At 46.0% G+C, this 18,749-nt stretch overlaps 1 protein-coding gene across 5 annotated transcripts in view; it reads left to right on the plus strand.

The window, feature by feature from the left end:
* NTRK3 (neurotrophic receptor tyrosine kinase 3) overlaps window positions 1-18,749 on the plus strand; it is a 209,110-nt gene that overhangs the window by 107,770 nt on the left and 82,591 nt on the right. For all 5 annotated transcript variants that reach the window (XM_062630676.1, XM_062630692.1, XM_062630667.1 and 2 more), the window contains one exon: window positions 4,516-4,704. In XM_062630676.1, coding sequence (XP_062486660.1) covers window positions 4,516-4,704 — 189 coding nt within the window. The remainder of the gene's footprint in view (window positions 1-4,515; window positions 4,705-18,749) is intronic.

Here is an 18,749-nt window from a genome sequence, read left to right on the forward strand (position 1 = left end):
CTATGTTTTATCAGAAAGTACAGCTCTTAGCCTTGATAAATAATTTACCATTATGATGTGATCATGCAAACAGGCGCTCCCTAAGCTATTTATTACTATTTGCTTTATTTTTCTTAAGTAACAAGTTGTCTACATAACACCGTGAATAAACCAGGCAATTCACAGACATGGACTAAAATGTATATCCTATTTCTTAGAGCTTCCAGATGAACAAGCAGATGAGGACAAACATCAAGTCAAACTCCAGTTTAGTTACAGGGAAGAGTGCTGAATAGAGAGGGATAGGAAAGTTTATGAAAAGCAGAGATTTTGGGGTAATCTGGAGAAGTATTTGCAAAGTATTTGTGGAGGTGATAATATCAGGGTGGATGCAAAGCAAGAAGAACTGGAACATTGCTGGGATGGATTGATGGCTGGATAGGTGGATGGATGGATGGATGTTTGGGCAGGCTGACCAGGAGGCTGGGGAGAAAAGAGGGTGGAGATGAGGCTGGGAATGGTGGTATTTGTATGAGGTGTCTTACTTGGGAAAGAGGAGCTGGCTATAGAGGAGATGTAGGAGGGAGAACATCATTGCTCCTTGTGATGTTTTCAAAAGCAACGTTTTCAAGCTACTTCACTGCTTTTTGCTTAACATCAGATTCACTTTGATCCGGATTTTCTGCTCCTTGTGGTTGACTCTCCCACTGGTGTTGCAAAGGGGCAGGTTGGCAGTGGCTGTAATGGAGCAGGGGCTGACCATCTCTTCACCCAGGCATAGTCCTAGGCAGCCCTAATGTCTTCTCCCCAGCCTTTCCCTGTGGCTCTGTGGCTCCATTGCTGCTGCTGACATTGCTTCCCTGGCAGGAAAACTGCATGGGGTTAGCATGGAGAACAGTTAAACTCTGTCCTGGCAGACAGTGTGGATGCTGCTGGCTGGTGAGGTCCCTGCTTGGATAGGAGAGCCATCGAAAGCCTGTCAGAGTATAAATGTTCAATGCTCAGCATATAGAATGGCTTCTTAAGGTATTAACATGCAGACATTTTATGATTAGTATCTACAATGTTTGTCCATAACACAGGCTGAGTTATTCACAAAAACAGCTACTGCATCTCTGTTTAGATTTTAAGTTTCAGAGGAGTTTCAAAATACAAAATACTGCGTTTTAAGATCATAGGATGTCAATTGGAGTTACCCCAGGCTACCTTGAAGACTATTCTACATTTTTATAGTACAAAACTCTGCCCATTTCTCTGTCTAGTGGGAGGTAAACCTAAGTCTTAAAATCTGCACTTCTTTTCTTTTTAATCCATTTTTTGTTTAACCTTATCTGGAAAATGCGTTGCTGAAGCTGGTGAGAATTCTTCCAAATAAAGCCATTCATCAACATTATGCATTGGAAAACTCAACCTCTTTACCTACTGAACAGCAAAAATACATGCCATTCCCAAGGTAGATTAAAAAAGTCAAAGTTTAGATAGCTGCTTTATATCAGGAGTTACTCATGGCAGTATATGTTTTGAGTGTCAGAGCAATAATCAAACCTATACAAGTGTTCATTGACTGCTTGATATCAGTGATGTTTTAGTAGTCTGTCTCAGTCTTCCACAGTGAGCCCAACACTTGCCTGAGTCTAAGAGGGACAACAAAGTGGCCATAGGCTTAGATGGAATTGGAACTCAACTGTGACAAGCCAGAAGAGATAGGAAAGAAAGAATAAAGAGCCATGACTGTGTTGCTGCAGTTAATGTTGTCCAGATATCTACCCCTTCCCCCCATCCCAAAAATTAATAGGAGAAACTTGGAGAAGCCCTCAACTGTAAATTATGCCTTCAATACAGTTATATCCTGTAAAGGGTATTGGGGTTAATAGGCTGGATGTTATGTTACAGTCCATGCCAGCTCAGTGCCTGTCATCAGAAACGTTTCTGAAAAACTGGAAAGCTAGGGTGTTGTGTCCATCTGGTGTGTTCCATAGGACACTTAAGACTGGGATTGATTTTGGGTGTTTCTGAAGACCTGGAAATGCAGTTAGAGGCAGTAAACTGTCTGATTTTTGCAAGGGTAGGATATACTTTATGTGATGTCCTATCCCTCTGGTGTCAGGACTGCAACTGCCTTGGCCATTCTTGGCATTTCCTACTTTTGCACAAGTGTAAAGGGGTTGAGGTGGTGATGGAGCATCCAAGTTCAGCTCTGACACTTTTGAGAATTGGTAGATGTAAATGGCCAATCTTGGCAGCATCAACTTGAGCTGGATGACTAAGAAGCTGAGTCCATTCACAGGACCCAGTGTTTGCTGGTTGACTTAGACAAGGTTCCCTTTTACTCCATAGATTTTAGAAAGGTTTGGGGCATGAAACTAGGGATGACACATGCAGAAAGCCCTCAAAGAAGTGAACTGCAGGAAAAAAATCTATGGAGTGTAGTTAAAATCAGACTCCAGATCTGCTTATTGGCAAGGAAAGTGTCATCAGAACATTGGACAAGCTGGCTGTGCTTAGTTTCACAAGTACCCGACCTCCTTGATCATGCCCTGCTCTTTTAGATGTAGCCATGTCCTTCTAACATTCTTGTGCCATAGGGACACTGCCATGATCTATGCTCCTTAAAAAAGAGGATGAGCTGTGCAAGGGTTAAGTGTTGGCAGGGCATTTTAACCCCAAACATTCCCAGCAGGGTCTGTGCCAACCTGGCTTGGTTGGTTCTGAAACCAACCATCCTCCTCCAGTACTAATTCTGTAGGAAGTGTCCTCTACTCCTTGGCACCTAGGTGTGATTTCTGCTCTCAAAGCACAGGACAATGAAGACTTGCTTCACTTCATTCACTAGACAAGCCTTTCGCATCCCACTGCCTCATATTAGGCACCTTCCTTTGAAGCAACATCTTGGCTGCTTAGGGAGAGTAATAAGCCCTCAATAGCCTCTCGCACTGCTCCACTGCAAGGGAGATCCTATGCTCTGTCCTCAAATTATTTACACCAGCCTATACTGGTTCTGATTTGGCTTATGAACTGCACCTTGGAATCCAGAGGTCTCCCCTTCCCACCACAGCCAGCCAAAGGAACACGTGCACCATGGAAAACCCAATCCTTCTGGTTTGCATGCACAGAATTGACTTGCAAAAGAACAGAAGTCATTCAAACCGAAATTGCCTGTTTGCTTTCTGTATTTGGAGACATACAGTGTGTGAAGTCCCAACAGAGGCATCTTGCAGCAGGAGCCGAGTTTTGCCTTTGCCTCTCAAAAGCTGGAAGGCACATGGGCTCAGGGAGCAGCATCAAAAAAGGCCAGAACCTGCCAGAAGGAATTCACAATAAAGGGAGAGGTTTTTTTCCTTGTGACTAAAGCACCTGTTATGGCTGCCAGGACTCTGCTGATTACACAGTAACTTTATTATATCCCACTTGGAAGAACAAACAATACTTGAAGCTCCAGAAATGAGCAGCCTTTAGACTAGATTAATGCAGCAGAATGACTGCATGGAGCCAGTGTCCGCCCCATCGAGCCAGAAGCTCCAGAGAGCAAAATGCCTTGAAGATTCCCCTCTTTGTTGCTACTGATATATAATAAAGTAATTGTGTAATTAGAAGTAGATTACGGATGGGAGAGAGGCATTTTGTATGCAGTGTAGGTAAAAGACTGGCCTCTCTGAATAGGTTTGAAGGGCTTGTTTTGACTTAGTATCTGGTAGCCTCCAGACAGGAGAAAATGAGCATCTCTACTTGAGTGTGTTTTTTCTCCCTCTGTGAATATACAAGGGAGGTCCTCAAGGAGGATTGCAGTGCAGTCCCCAGGTTCCTGTGCTTATGCAGCGTGAATGGCTGCAGCACGGCTTAGAAGGTTTTGCCTCATGATGGAGGTGTGTGTGATGTTGGCGTGCAGGTCGGATCGCAGGGCAGGTGAGAATAGATGAAAGTGGGAAATACCGTATTAAGGCCTGATGTCCCCTGAGGTTTCCAACCTTGGCAGCTCATAGTGAAGGCTGATGTTAGGTCTAAAAATAAAATAGAGCATAAGCCAAAAATGAGGGTATTGTGAAATAGCTCTGTGTCTGGATGAAACTGGAAGAGGGAAAACAAGATGGGCAACACATTGTGCAAGAGAAATGGTGTGAATACGGGTTTGGGTTGAAATACATCTTCTTTTGGGGGTGATGTTTCTTCCGTTTAAGCTCAGTTATGTATTCTGCCGAGCTTATGATGACAAGGTAAACAGGCACTACAGTGACTGATGTATCTTGTGGCAGCTAGGAGAGGACTTTGTGCAGGACTCGCCTCTAATGTGGTGTCACCTGCAGCTACTTTATCTCCTGTAGGATTGTTGTTAGCCTGGTACCCTGAAACCAGGAAAGGAAACTTGAGATGCCTTCCCTGTCCTGAGAGCTGCCTGGAGAAACTAGCACTGGGGAGTGGGACAACAGCCAGACGTGCTAGGAACCAGGATCCTGTCCAGGGGATAGTGGTGATGTGGGCATCAGGTCTTGTGGGTCCCTTTCCCCTGTTGTGCCTGACGAATGTGCGTGGTCCTTGCAGGTCCTGTGGCAGTGATCAGCGGAGAGGAGGATTCAGCCAGTCCCCTCCACCACATCAACCATGGCATCACGACGCCCTCGTCCCTGGATGCTGGCCCGGACACGGTGGTGATCGGCATGACCCGCATTCCCGTCATCGAGAACCCCCAGTACTTCCGACAAGGTCACAACTGCCACAAGCCAGACACGTGTGAGTGCCCGATCCGGCCTGAGCCCTCTGCGAGGGTCAGGGGATGGGTTGGGGGAGCAGGGGAAGGAAGGCAAAGAGGAAGAGGTTAAGGGGATGAGGAAAGAAGAGAGGGAGGTTTTTGAGGAGAGCGGGTCTTGGTATGGTCCAGAAACCAAAGTGAATCTCAGGTCTCAGAAATCACAACATACATGTAGGGGCTTCCAGAGAAGACTTTCCACTCTCACCTTCACCTCCCTTCACCTTCCCTCCGCCACCCACCAGTCACCTTCCCCCTTGCCTTAAAGTGCCATTCAAAGCCAGGCTTTGCCTCACTGGGTCTGAGCGTGAGGTCCCAGGCATGAGCAAGAGCTGCCTGGGAGTGCGGGGATGGACATGACTCCTACCTGCTGGTTAAAGGACCTGCCTCCCCTTCCTCCTCCAGCAAAAGTTTCCCAGCTATGGGGCTGCTTCCTTGGCTCCCCACTGAGCCAGGGAGAAGCTCAGGACACAAGGCAATAGGTGGGGCAGATGTATGGGGATAAAAGCCAGGAGGCTTAGATGCTGGATGTCTTGTTATCGCGGGCTTCTGTAAAGCTTTTGCATCTTTCCTGTATAAATCTGGGTTGTTAACTGGGTTCATTAGACTAGCAGGTGGTGGCCAAGTGGTCCTCTCTGTTTCGTATTCCTAAATTTGGAGCATAAAAGTGCTGGATAAAAGGATGGTTTTTGTGAGAGTCCCACACTGCTTGCTATGCAAGTGGTGAGATGCAGCAATCCCCAACATGCAGTTCGCAGCCAGTATTTGAGTTCTCCCAGGCCTCTTATCAGGTCTGAGATGCAAGCTGAGTAATGCAGGAGGCTTGGTGATGTTTCTCTCCTGCTATTGCTTATCCTTTTGGCGTGTCTTGGCTCCAGGTAGAACTGGAAAAGTAAAAGGCTGGCAAAAAATGTGTTAAAAACCTCACCTGTGCTATCACTGTGGCCCAGCCAGAGGCAGGGAGTACTGCATCACCTCTGCTCTCCCCTTGGCTGCTAGTTCATGAGAGAAGGAGATGTAACTCAGCTCCTGGAGACAGGGAGGAGGGAGGCTGATCTCTGCTCCTGTGGACCCTGCCGTTGCACCCTCCTGGGTCCTGTGAGCTGGCACCCAAGCTGTTATCACTACTCTTCACTTGGCAGAGGGATGGGGAGTACCCAATGAATGTGCCCAGATCTCCCTTTGATTTTCATATTAACATGCTAAATCTGGTCTGTTTGTAGAGAGGGGAGGAGGAAGGCAGCAGTGATTAGACAGGAGCGGAGAAGCTGGATATAGTGTGTTTTTTCTATGCTGTTAATTATGTATTTTACATTTCTTATAGCACCTCATCTCAGAATGATTTACAAACTCTGATGGCTTGGGAGGGAGCTTTCCCCTCTTTATTTTTTGCCTTTCCCTCCTGTGCTTTCTTGAATCTCTTTAATCTATGCGCCGACCAATGCAAGAGGAGGTGCCGCTGCAGTAGCAGAGCTTAAACCTCAAAGGACTAAGTTTTGCTCTGTGTTTGCCCTGTGGGGCTTGTCAATGGTGGGTGGGTTGGAGAAGTTACTTGCAGCAGGATTTGGCCTCAGAGTTTCATGCTATTTGATTAGGATCCGAAGAGTTCACAGGGATGCTTGGGGATGGCAGCTGGAGCCGCTTCTCCCATGGAAGGTACCACAGTGGGGGGAAATGTTGCACTCGTGACAACTGTGCACACTTGGAAATCCACAGCAAATCACCACCTCTGAGCCCCAGGTTTACTGGAGCTGAAACCAAACCCCACATATAGGCATTCCCTCTGGGTGCTTAACTAAAGGCAAACCACAGCTGGATGCTGGCAGGCTGAAAGCCCTTCTATTTTTTAGACTTGTCATGCATGGGGGGCAAAACCCAGGCTTTGACACCTCAGGCAGGGTTGGATTTGGTGTGTGTTTTGTAGTTTAGTCCCCAAGACTTCACTTGAAGAAAACTTCTGACTTCAATGGTGGCTTTGCTTGAGGCTGGAAAGTTTCAAAGTTCACCTTTTAAATTAAGCATGCTTTGGGGAGCTTTTGGCTCTAAGGGGTTTGTTTGATCTGATGTGCCCTGCTCAACTTAAACCTGAGCTGGACAATATTTGTGGCTCCCATTCTCCCCATGGTTTTTATGCCAGAGGGTTTTTCTTTCCCCCTGTGCAGAGCCTGGGCACAAACACTTCTTCATTTGCTGTCAGTTGTGGAGAGAACTCCTCTGGGCTGGGGAGTGCTTTGATTCCCAGCTAAGCTTGTACTGATGCAAGCTGTCATCTCTTCTGTCACCCACCTCCTTTTGCTGTCCAGCTGTGAGCAAAGGTGCTCCAAAGCACCCAGCATCTCCCCTATGCACTGAGGTGTTGCTAAAGCAACATCTTCAGCAAGCAATTTCTCTCTATCATGAAGCTTTCCTCCTTCCTTCCTCCTGCAAGCATGCCTGTGCTCTCAGATGTTGTCTGGATTGAGGACATGCTGATGCCGATTGCTGCACTGCAATGAGGAGAGCAAACTCTATATGCTTAATGCAGTATTAATAGTACATTGATGTGATATAGATTTCTGTCACCCTCTATACTAGTGAACATCGCTTATCACGCAGGGATGACAGGTGTTTATTCCCAGCCACTTAGCTCTGCATAATGGAATTGCAGCTGAAATATGGAGAGCAGCTCCCTGCCCATGGAGCTGCACCCCTCTCACTCCCTCTGTGCAATGCTGTCCTATGGGCAATTCTTGTTAATGTGTCCTCAAGGAGATAAAGACGTGTTCCTCACTGGAGATGTGCTGTCCTCACTTTGGTGGGATGAAGGGCACAGGAGCCAGCTCTCACCTCTTGCTTTCTGGGATTCTTGCAGTTGTCTCTTACCTCTTTGCTGCTGCTGCCCAGTATGGAGGAGCAGGAGGGACCCTGGCTCAGGGTTCTTTCCCTTCCTGGCTGAGGGCTTCTCAAAAAGCGGTGGGAGAAACTGCACCACTGTGTTTTCTTGTGATGAAGTCTTAGAAAAGGTGCTCCCACCATCTTTACATTGTAACTCAATGGCACGCTGGGCAGTGCTAGGGTTTGCAGCCAGTCTTTCTTTCAGACATCCTCAGCCCTACCTGGAGGGTTAAGCAAAGAGCTTAGCAATGGGGACAGTCCAACCAGAAATCAATTTCAGAAGAATAAGTGAAAACAGTCTTTTTCTCCTGGTCTTTGCACGTGGAAGAGAAACCAAGTGGCATATCTGCATGGCAGATGTCACCAGGAGGAGGGGTAGGTTGTGATGAGTTTGCACCTCTCTATATTTGGAAGTAAAACAGATGAGAGAAGAAAAACAGGACTTGTTGTGGTAAGCACCGTGGACAGAATATGTGATGAGAAGATAGGGTGTAGAAGCACACGGCTTCAACCTATGGTCATAAGTTTTACTAATGTAAAGCATGATCCAGCCTATCCTCATCTGTGTCTGGAAGATGGCTATTAATTCTTCTGGACAGGATTAGCAGTAACTGCAACTTCTTACCTTAGCTCCATCTCCTGATGTTAAAGATTTGCATTTGCAAAATACAAGCTTTGTACTTATCAGTAGCTGGACATTTCTGCAGTGAAAGATTGCTAATGTTTCAGAAGAAACCTTTTGGAAGATTGTTTTACTTTAATAATAGTAATTAAGTAGTAATTAACTATAAGCACAATGCATCAGATGCAGATTAGTTCTTGGATGTGATCTCTCCAGCTTTACTCAAATGCCACAACATGGTTTTGGAATTGTTCTGTCCCTTCATATATTTCATCCCAAAAAATAGAGAAGAAAACCCAAACCTTAATGCAGAAAATGAATCCTTTGCAGATCCCTGTCTGCTTCCCATCAGCAGATGCTCAGATCTCACGAGCACTGTGAAGCTGAATTTTTTGGGAGCAAGTGGTTTGATTTTGGTGGAGGGTTTTGCCAGACATGGCCGGAGCTGGCTGTGTTTTCCTCTTCCAGGACTGGCACAGCCTGGGGACTGGGATGCATTCTCCACACGGGTGGAGCAGCCATCCTTCCGTAGAGTCCTAATGAGGGCTTTTTTTCAACCTCATTTATTACAGGCTGCCCTGACATAATTGCATATTCAAAGTTAGTAATTACATGTATTCATGCTAATTAAGTAATTAGATATAATTACACTAACTGTAAATACATGGTAATTGGCTAAAAAGAAGTACTCCAGAAAAAAAAACAAGGCAAATCACACAATAAAAGCGCCATCAGCACTCTTTCACTCCGTACTCTGTCTTTATCTTGTATTTCAGTGCTGTTTAAAGGGAACATTGTGGTCATTTCAAAAGTCATATTTTTAAACAAATAGATTCCCTCACCTCTGCTTCTGACGGGTCTTGAAAACAAAATGAGAAGGATGTTTACCTTTACCACTGTAAATTCTTTTTGTTTGCCTAGTGTGTTTTGTTCATCTTGGGCATGAGAAGCTAAAAAGTGTGCAGTGTGACTTATTTCTGGTCAGTTCGTGTTCTTGTTTTTGCCAAAACCAACAAGAACATAAGAATAAAGCCATAAATGCTTGCAGTTTTATTTGGCTCAAAAAGAAAACTGAACCTGTTGGTAATGGAATAGAGAGAAACTTTTTCTCCCCCATTTCCCCCAGGAGTATAAGAGGATTTGTCAAATGTTATTTTCATGCAACATAATCATGGATCCCAGTGTTCAGTGACAGCAGCACTCTGCTGCCCAGTGCCCAGCCTGGGGCCAGGCTGTGCAGGTCTCAATGCCTCCCACAGGTCTTTGTTGTTTCTCCAAACTTCTTTCCTCTAACATGAAAGCCCCAGGCTCTTCTCCATCAGGACCCAATGCCCATTAGTTCTCTGAACTCTGCAGTTGTGGGTTGACTCATCTGCACTGGTGTTCCTCATTGTCATATGGTCTTCTCCTTCTCCGTCAATCCTTCTCAATGAGAAACTTTGAGGGGATTTAATGAGGACCTATGAGTAGCTGTGTATTCATTTATGTGCTTTTTGCTACTCTATTCTTTCTCTCCTCATTTGTCATAGCAAAGCCTGGGTTCATGGCTTGGGCCTATGGAAAAGCTCTAACCTCAACACTCAGCTGTGAGCAACTGGAAGGCATTGGAGGTCCCTGCAGTGATCTTCTGCCTCCAAATTCCCTTTCCTTCTGGTTGGTGGTTGCCTCTCACTGGAAGTACTCTGAGCTCCAAATGCTGACGTGAACATCCTGCAAAGACCTGGATGTGGAAGAAACCCCACAGGTTCCAGCTGGCTGCTTCCAGAGCTGACGCTGTGGGTATCTGAAGAAAAACGTGAGCAACCAAAATGACTGCTTCTGTCCCCTGGTGGAGCAGAACTAAACTTCCTTTGTGCCCAGCATTGCCTTCTACTCCCCTTGCAAAGGCTGCAGCATCTGACTAGGGGAGATCCTATGGCCAGTGGGATTTGGTGCAAACTGCTCAGCTCTTACCAGCCCTCTCAAATGTTTTTTCTTACCTGTGGTGATTTTATGCTCTGCGTCATTCCATCCAGCTCTGAAAGAGCAGGTAGAAGAAATATCCACATTTTCCAGAACCCAGAAGTCCAACCTGCATTTGCAGAGGGCAGAGTGCTCAACCCAGCTATTGCACTTGGAGCTGCAAACTCATGCTCAGTGAGTCAAACTTCCTGCCAAGATAGTGCTGCAGAAATAAGAGCTTTTCTTGGAAAAGCTGGCAAAATCCATTGTGTGCAGCTTGCCCTCACCCAGTTCTGTAAATGGTGTCTGCGTGGTTGTACCAACAGAAGGAAAAGCAGCATGAGAGGGTGGGAAACGTGGCTCTGCCTGGCCCATCTGCTATAGCCGCTGCAGCCAGCAGTGCAGCCCTACCTTGCTCCAGATGTGATGTGCACTCGACTTGGTTTGCACACAAGCCGATTACCTCCTGTTTGGGTTTTAAATCCTATCTCTATTACTTTAATGTGTATTTACTGAAGATATCTGTAGCAACACCCGAGATCAAAGGGGGATGAGCAGGCTCCAGCCCCGCATGTGGAAGTGACGCTGGCAGCATAGCTGTGGTGCACGATGGATGACACGTTGATGTTCCTGGTGACCAGGATCCAATAGGAAGCAGAACATGGCTTTGGGGAGATAATGTTGACCTGCCTCCAGAGAGGCTGCCTTGGTGATGGAAATACTCCTGGATACAGACGTTAAGGAGCAGACAGGGGAGCGTTTTCTCATACAAAACTCTGCCTGCTCCTTTGGACCGTTTAATCCCAGTGTCTGTGGGGCCAGCAAACAGGGTTGGTTCACCTGGGGTGATCTTGGAAAGGAAGCCCATGATGTGTGAATTGTCGAGCACTTAACAAGCCAGATGAGAGGAGTCCCTGACCTGGTTTCCTCACGGATTTAGAGTGGCTCTAGCACAGCGGCTGCTCTCACTGCCTGACAGCCTTGTCTTTGTATCAAATGGGTTGGAATGGATTGCCCAAGACATGCACCATCTCATGGAGGATTTGTACATGCGCTCCTGATACTCTTGTCTTCCATCCAGCCCCCAGCTCATCTCATACAGGGGCTCACACACCCTCTCACTGCTCTTGCAGCATCCCATGGCCTCCATGAACACACCATGGACCCTGTGTACATGGACACATGCTCCTCACCTGTGCACAATGCAATGGGCATGGTATAAACACTTGATAAATCAGCTCTTCTTTATTCCCTATGGCTCAGTGACACCTGTGCACGGATAACCTCCACCTCACAACTGATGCTGCTGAAGCACACATGGATTTCTGCTAAGTGCCCTCATGGCTCTGCCTTTCCTTGTCAAAGCCAGAGACATCAAGATGCTCCTGACGAGGCAGTTCCCCTGCCAGGGATTGCCTGAGGCCACCAAAGATGGTTGCATCTCCAGTTTCTAGTGGGTATTCAGAGCTTGGCAGCACAGGAATGTTTTTCACCTGTGGTCTGGCATGAGTCAAGACTCATCATAGCAGGGTGAGAGGAGTGGCATGAAATGGGGATAAAGCAGGCTTGCATTCCCTACGTTACTGGCTGCGTGTTCAGGTATTGGTTCTTCTCCCTATCCAGTTGCACTTACAGTGCTCTTGACCCCATGGTATCCACGTAAAGGAGGGCTCTGTTCATCAGCCAGCACTCCTCATGCCCATGGCTTTGTCTCTGGAAGACAAGAGGTAGTGACACAGTGTATGACCAGAGGCTATTGCAAACTCAGGCAGTTCTGGTGTCAGGGGTAATGAAGGGGGTTCAAGAGTATTCTCCTAATGGTTCACTGACTGTGTGGATTCTGCTGTGGATGGCTTTAAAAATAGCTGGTGTGTCTACGTGTGTGTGGGTAGAGTTGTGGTACTGATATCTTTTGGCCATCAGTTAAACATTTGTCTTGCTTTTTAATGAGTTGATTTGGCTTTTAATGCTTGGCTGCTCAGGAAGTATCTGGAGGCTGGAATACGTCTATGTGCTGGGACAGGGGATGTGCCCGTGGTACCTGCTGTGGGGTACCCCTGAAGTCTCAAGGAGTACCCATGGTTTGCAAGGACATTGTATTGTGAGTTCTTATCTAAGCAGGCTGGTTTTCAGATTTAAAATTTAGCTCTTTGAAGCATGTGGGGGGCATCATGGTCAGACAGGAGCTGTCTTTCTGGTGAGAAGATTGCAGGCTCTCATTGTTTGTTCATTGTCTGGTTAAATTGCAATTCCTATTTAAAAATAGTTTCTATTGTGTAGGAGTTGGAGCGGTTTTTCATGACCGCACACACAGCAGGAACATTATTAGTAGTGCTGCCCTGTGGGACAAGTACAGTCCAGGATCTAGCAAAGAAGCTGTATGTCAGTAGAGGTTGCAAAAAGAAAAACCTATCTTGTGGGCTACTTTTGAGCTAGACAGCACAAAAGACCCCATTTGGTCATGAAAGCTGGGGAAAGACCCATGTAAAAAGATATTCTGCCTAAAGAATGTCTGTTTCCCAGCCTGATGTGGTGCCTGGATCTGGGGTACGGTGTCGACAGGCAGTGATGGCTTTTGCCTCCTCGCATCATGGGGCAGAATGAACAGCACTGCTCTCTGTAGAGCAGAATTTGATTGCTTCATGTATAATATTATATATTATAATATACCAAAAATGCAGAAATTGCCACTATTGGTTGCTGAACATTTCCAGTCTGCCTCAGCATCCTTTTGTCAGTCATGGGTGAGGACAGGGAGTGGGTTCCCTGCCAGTGGGGTCGATGGGATGGAGGAAGATGGTGCTGCTATTAGAAGCACCACTTTTGCTTGTGTGCTGTTGAAGCAGCTTTCTTGCACCGAGGTTCAGTGTAAAGCACTTGTTGAACTCAAGAGTGATTTATTGCAGTGAATAGACCTGGCTGAGAACTCAGCAAACCCATTTCCGTGTGTAGCTGATGCAAGATTTGTATGCAGGTGTCTTGAGGTTGAAAGTATGTTGAATTCACAGCATGTAAGGATTGCTCTTGGTGCTCGGGCTTGTCTCCTGTTAAGGCAGGGTATATTGCATAATCCATTTTTAGATTCCTGCATGCTCATTCCTGACAGACTGCAAGTTATCTAATGCTGGATCCTGCTGGATTATAGTGTTTGGGCCCCCTCTCCCTGCCCCTACCTGGATAAATCCAGGAACAGCCTGAGACTTAGTGAAAGCATGAAAATTTCTGTGTGTATGATATCAGTGATCAGGCTGTCCCGCTGTTTGCATGGTCAATATGGGATGCAGTACTCTAAGCGTTGACTTACAGCTGTAGATACAGCTTTTCCTGACGTTAATTCCAAGTTCCTATTTGTTGCTGATATTACATCAGTTTCCTGTGGTTCTGTCAGATTTGTGGGCCTGCAAATATGTCACACCTTTCTTTCAGCCCTACTAACCTATTTTTCCTTAACAAATTGCAGCATTGAGTCTGAAGGTTACTATACCTAACTATTCACATATATATATCTCATATATATATATTTGATCTATTTAAAATGTACTGTTTTATAACGTTTGGGAACCTCTTCTTATCTTACTAATACATTTTAACAGGTTTTACATTATCCTTCCCTGTCCCAACACTATACCTCTGTTACTTCTCTTTGCGAGGGAAAAGGGATCTATTTATTTTTATTTTCTTTTCCCTATAAGCATTTCTTAAATTCAGAACAATCATTTTCTCTGGATCCCATAAATGTGGCTATGGGACAAGTCCCCTAAATATATATAGCAAATTTGCAATTAAAGGGAAACACTGGAACAAAATGACTTCAGCCTTTGTCTCCTTTCCCCCAGCCCTTCCCACCCCTCCACCTCCCTCTTGCAGGATTAATCTAAGCTAATCCTCAGATGAACAAGATCTTTGGGAAAGCAAACAAGTAAAGTAAAACCAAGGGAGGAGAAAGAAAAATCCTTCACACTCAACACTAATAAGGAAATTACAGGCGTCCTACATTATAAATTGGATGAATTTTTAATGGTTAGAAATGCAGTTGATTTATAATGCATCCATCCTGGACTGCAGGGCCTGTCGCTAGCTAATAAATAAATGACAGGCCCTTTGTATTAAAACTATCAGTCATTTTACATCTCTGCACTGTAATTGATGTGGAGCATTGAGCAAGGGGAGATGATAGCCACCAGGTGTATACCAAAGCAGAGGACCTTGTGCTTCAAGACACACCTGTGGTCTTGATATACTATGAGGTCACAATCCAGTCTTCAAGTCTTGTCCTGTGCAGGCTGCAGTTCTTGCTCTATCCCATTGCTCTCAATCCAAAACAAAAAAGAAATAGAGCTTGGCAAAGGGCTCCGTGATTTTGAAAGATCATTTTGAAAGATCATTTCAAGCCTAGCTTAGTGCCCTGTTTGTTGTGTCTTACTCTCTATAACAAGTTAGTTACCCCTGGACAGCAGGACAAACTCTGTCCAAGGTGGCTGCCCAAAGCTTCCTTCCTACATGTGGAAGGAGATAAGATGGTTTTGGTCTGCCCTGTGTTAGACACCTTGTTCAGGTGGGGAAGATTGTGTCGTCTGTTCTCTTGGAGGTCCTGGCTCTTGGCACAGCCCAGGAACCAGCGTGAATTCATATGAATCCCACCACGAATGTTTGCCCTGAGGGCTCTGTTAAAAATACATTCTGGGCAAATTCCAGAGATGGGGTGGGACTCCCCTGTTCTCATGCCAGATCCCAGCAGAGCCCAAACGTCAGGGGAACCTTACTGCGAGCACAGCAGCCAGCCGAGTATTTGAGGGGTTGGAGTATATTTTATCCTAATCTCAATGAGGAGAAGTAACCTGGCACCTTGCACCTCTGCTGTTTCCTGGAAAGAGGCATTTTTCCTTCCAGCCCATCAAAGGGCTGCAAAACATCTTCATTTCCACTTTATGGATGAGGAGAGAGAGCTAGAAAGACATCAGTTTCCTCAAGGTCACACCAGGTTCCTGACAGCTACCTGACTGGCCCATGCTCAGCCTGCTGGACCGTGTTGCGTTGTTTATGAGTTGCCACCTGAAATCCTTTCACAGCCAGTCCTTTGGAGTCAGGAATTTAGGTGGACAAACGAGTTCTTGGAGCTGTCAGGTGTACCTTGTGATCTCACAAAACAACAATTCTGAGCTTTTCCTGCTCTTTTCCAGATAGGTTAGGGTTAGGTCCAATTCTCTCCCTTTCCACTTTCATGGGAACCATGCTACAGTCTGACACGTTTCTGATTTGTGCTCTCAACAGACCTTTCCTTGCTGACCTCCTACAAGCTCTGCTGCTCCCATTCCACCTAGGATTGCCTCCTGGCCTGCTCAGTTGAAGTTGGTTGGAGCCTCAATGCTGGGCTTGGAGGAAGGGCAGTTATATTTTACCTTGGCTTTAGTTCCTGGCTGAAGGAATTGAGTGGGAAGCCTGGGATATGGGCTTTGCCACCCAAGCAAAGCACTGCTCTTCAAGATGCAGACTTTCATCTTGACCTGCAGGAAAGAAGCACTTATTACCCTATTTATTAAATTTCCCCACAGCAGTGTAAATGCTATATCCATGATAGATACAGATCTTATGAATAATATAGAGATTTGAATTAAGTAATTGCGGTGCTTTTTTAATACAAGAGATCCTCAGTGTCAAGGAGTATTAATGATGTATCTTGGCACGGTCTCTGCAGAGGGCAATTGTAAACCCCAGTTCCGTGAGAATTTGAGAGACTGGGGGGAGAAATCCTATGTGCTCTTCCTCCCCTCTGTTCCCTTTGGGACACTCCAGAAAGAGTATCCTGTCTGCTGATGTTTTCCCAGCTTTCCCTAGACCCTCTGAGAATGGGAAGGCTAAGTGAGTTTTGGGAAAACAAATCCCTTTTGTAGGCAGGCTGGGCCGGGTTGTTGGAGGAGGCAACTTTGGGAGGAAATGGAATACAAAGATCCTAGCAGCTCCCTGTGGTCACTAACAGTTCTCCAGACATTTCTGGAGAAGCAAGATGATTAGTTACAGTGAAATAGCTAAATTCAGGTTTAGGTAACAATATTTAATGTCTCTGCCTATCTGAGCCTTGTCTTTAATATGAAGCTCTCTTTTCCACTTGCTCTCCGAAACCCTTGTGCAGCCCTGCTATTAAACAGGTGGTACATTATTATGAGAAATTCTCTATAAAGTCCACTCTTAAAATCTTTGGGGATGAATTTAAGATATTAATATTAAAATTTAACACCAAATGCAGTGACATCGCTGTGGGGGAAGGGATAAGGGGACAGTAATTGCAGGATGCTCTGTGAGTCATTCTGTGCCTTGCATCACTGGTTGCAGAGAGCTGGTAGCCCGGCTGCCTGGTCCTTCTTGCTCGCTGTTTTAGGTGTGCTAAGTGCCGGTGTTACAGCTACAGAGCTCTAAGGCCTCTTTAAATGAATGGAGCTGTCTGAGAAGGTTATGAATGCCTTTTCAATTTATTTCTTTCCACCAAACACAGCATCTCAAGCCTTGAATCAGGCTATTAACCTTTTTCATTCCTCTCTTTCTAGCCATGTTCCTCTTTAAGGTTATTTCTTTGGCTTCTTTCACCATCGCCCTTTTAAAAGGAAGAAGGCAGGGGAGACCTGTGGACTCCATAGCCTGTGTTCTCATTTTGTCAGTCCTGGAGAAGCAGGTCTTGCCAACATGTGAGCTGTGTGGAGTGGGGAACGTGGGCTCAGGTGTTCCTTTGCTACAGGAATGGTAGCTCATTAACACATTATGCCCTGCAGATAACTTCTATTGATCATCAGCTGCTTAATCAAAAACTCTATCACAGTTTGCTTCGATTATTCTTTTCCATCTCTTCATCTCTGGAGAATCAGCTCGGCTAAAGTTAATGTACTCATTATGCAGTTGGGAAGCCACTGCCAGACTGCTATGTAAATCATAGGTTTTAGGGAGGTTTGTGTCCTCCTTCCTGCGTATAGCAGGATGAGTATATTGGATGCATATTCCTGTGCTTGATGGGGTGAAACAGACGCTGTGAGAATTGTGCTGAGCTGGTTTGGATCTGCCTAGGGTGGCAGTATTCACCTCCCAGGTCACACAGAGCCCAGGCTCCACATCCGCATCCTTGCAGTCCCAGTAGAGTGATGAACATCAATTACTGCTGCTGCGCCTAGTGCTAACCCACCTTCACCTTTCCAGAGGCTCATGGTAGCCTCCACATTGCCATAAATACCTACCACCATGTGCACCAGCACTACTGGAGAATTCCCTCCCATCTCAGAGAGGGATGGTTGGGTAGAAGCAGCTTTGTGGAGCTGTCTCTGCTGGTGATTGCTTAGCAGTTTGTTGATGAGGGTTTTCCTATGGGAGACCAAGTGCTCTGTGTATGAGAACTGGCATATATGGAGGGAGGGGACCTATGTAGGGCATGGAGGGGGCACATTTGAGAGGTGTGAGCTGGGGGGGAGCTGGGAGAGCTGTGTGCCAAACTATGATGGAGAAAGTGCACAGTTGGACCAAGTGCTTGGTTTTTGTTTTCTGATGACCTGTGTACAATGTATATATAGACACAGAAGTGGTGACTGAGGGGAAATGTAGGATGTTGAGTCCCCTGTTTAAGCAGATCTCAGCAATCCTGAAATCAACACCTTGACCGTGTTGCTGTTGGGCATTTTGCTGACGCAGTGAGGGCCACAGCTGGAAACCTGCTCTGTAAATAGTGGCTTTACTGTTCTGGTAACCATCAGAGCTCTGGGGAGGGGAGATACAGAAGCTGTGCAGAAAGTGGCAAAGATATTTCCCAGTACTTGCTATATTTTTAATGGCCAGCACTGAGAAGTGGCAGGCCAGTTTGAATGGGGACACAGGAAGGGCTTGGGGGGGGCCTGTGACAGGAGTGCTGCTTGTTCCTCACACTCTGGTTACGCTTGATGTCCTGATATGATTAATTTTCTTTTTTGTCTTTTAATGTTTGCTGCATAAAATCATTCTCCTTGATCCTATACGCTATCAGGGTTACATATTCCATGCTGGTTATGCTGTTGCAATGCCCTAATTTGATTGCGGAGGGTCATGTCCTGTATAATGTTGTCTCATTTTCTCAGTAGTCGATGCAAACTCAATTTTGTTTCCTTTGAAAAGAAAGGAAGTGGAGGCAGGAACCCAGCACCCATGTCCAAGCTTATACCTGCAGCTCTTACCTTGTTGCGTGGCTGTGAGGCTGTTATGGCACACGTAGCTCAGCCTGAATGGGACCTGCAGGCTCCTTTTGTTACCTTTTTCCTGCCACTACTGGAGGGGAGAAAGGATGGAAGCTACAGCAGAGAAAGGCCTTCATTTGTAGCTGCTGGCACCTCTCATTTGCCTCGAGTCATTATTCCAACAGGCTGGATGCCCTCTTGATAAAGCTTGTCTCCGGAGGGGAGGGTTAGCTGTGTCTCCCCATGGGACCTGGGTGAGTGTTTAGCTCTCTGCTTTTGTCTCCAATTAGGCTCGTTGTACCTCTGTGTTTCACCTGCCTCAAAGACCCTTCACCTTACGCCTCTGTTATTTATGAGTAGCTCAGGGGGGAAAAGGAGGGTCTGGTCTCAATTTGTGTGGCTGTTTTGC

This window comes from Pezoporus occidentalis, unplaced genomic scaffold (genome assembly GCF_034315485.1).
Source record: "Pezoporus occidentalis ecotype Australia unplaced genomic scaffold, CSIRO_AGI_Poc_V1 ctg11, whole genome shotgun sequence".
Classification (NCBI taxonomy): Eukaryota; Metazoa; Chordata; class Aves; order Psittaciformes; family Psittacidae; genus Pezoporus; species Pezoporus occidentalis.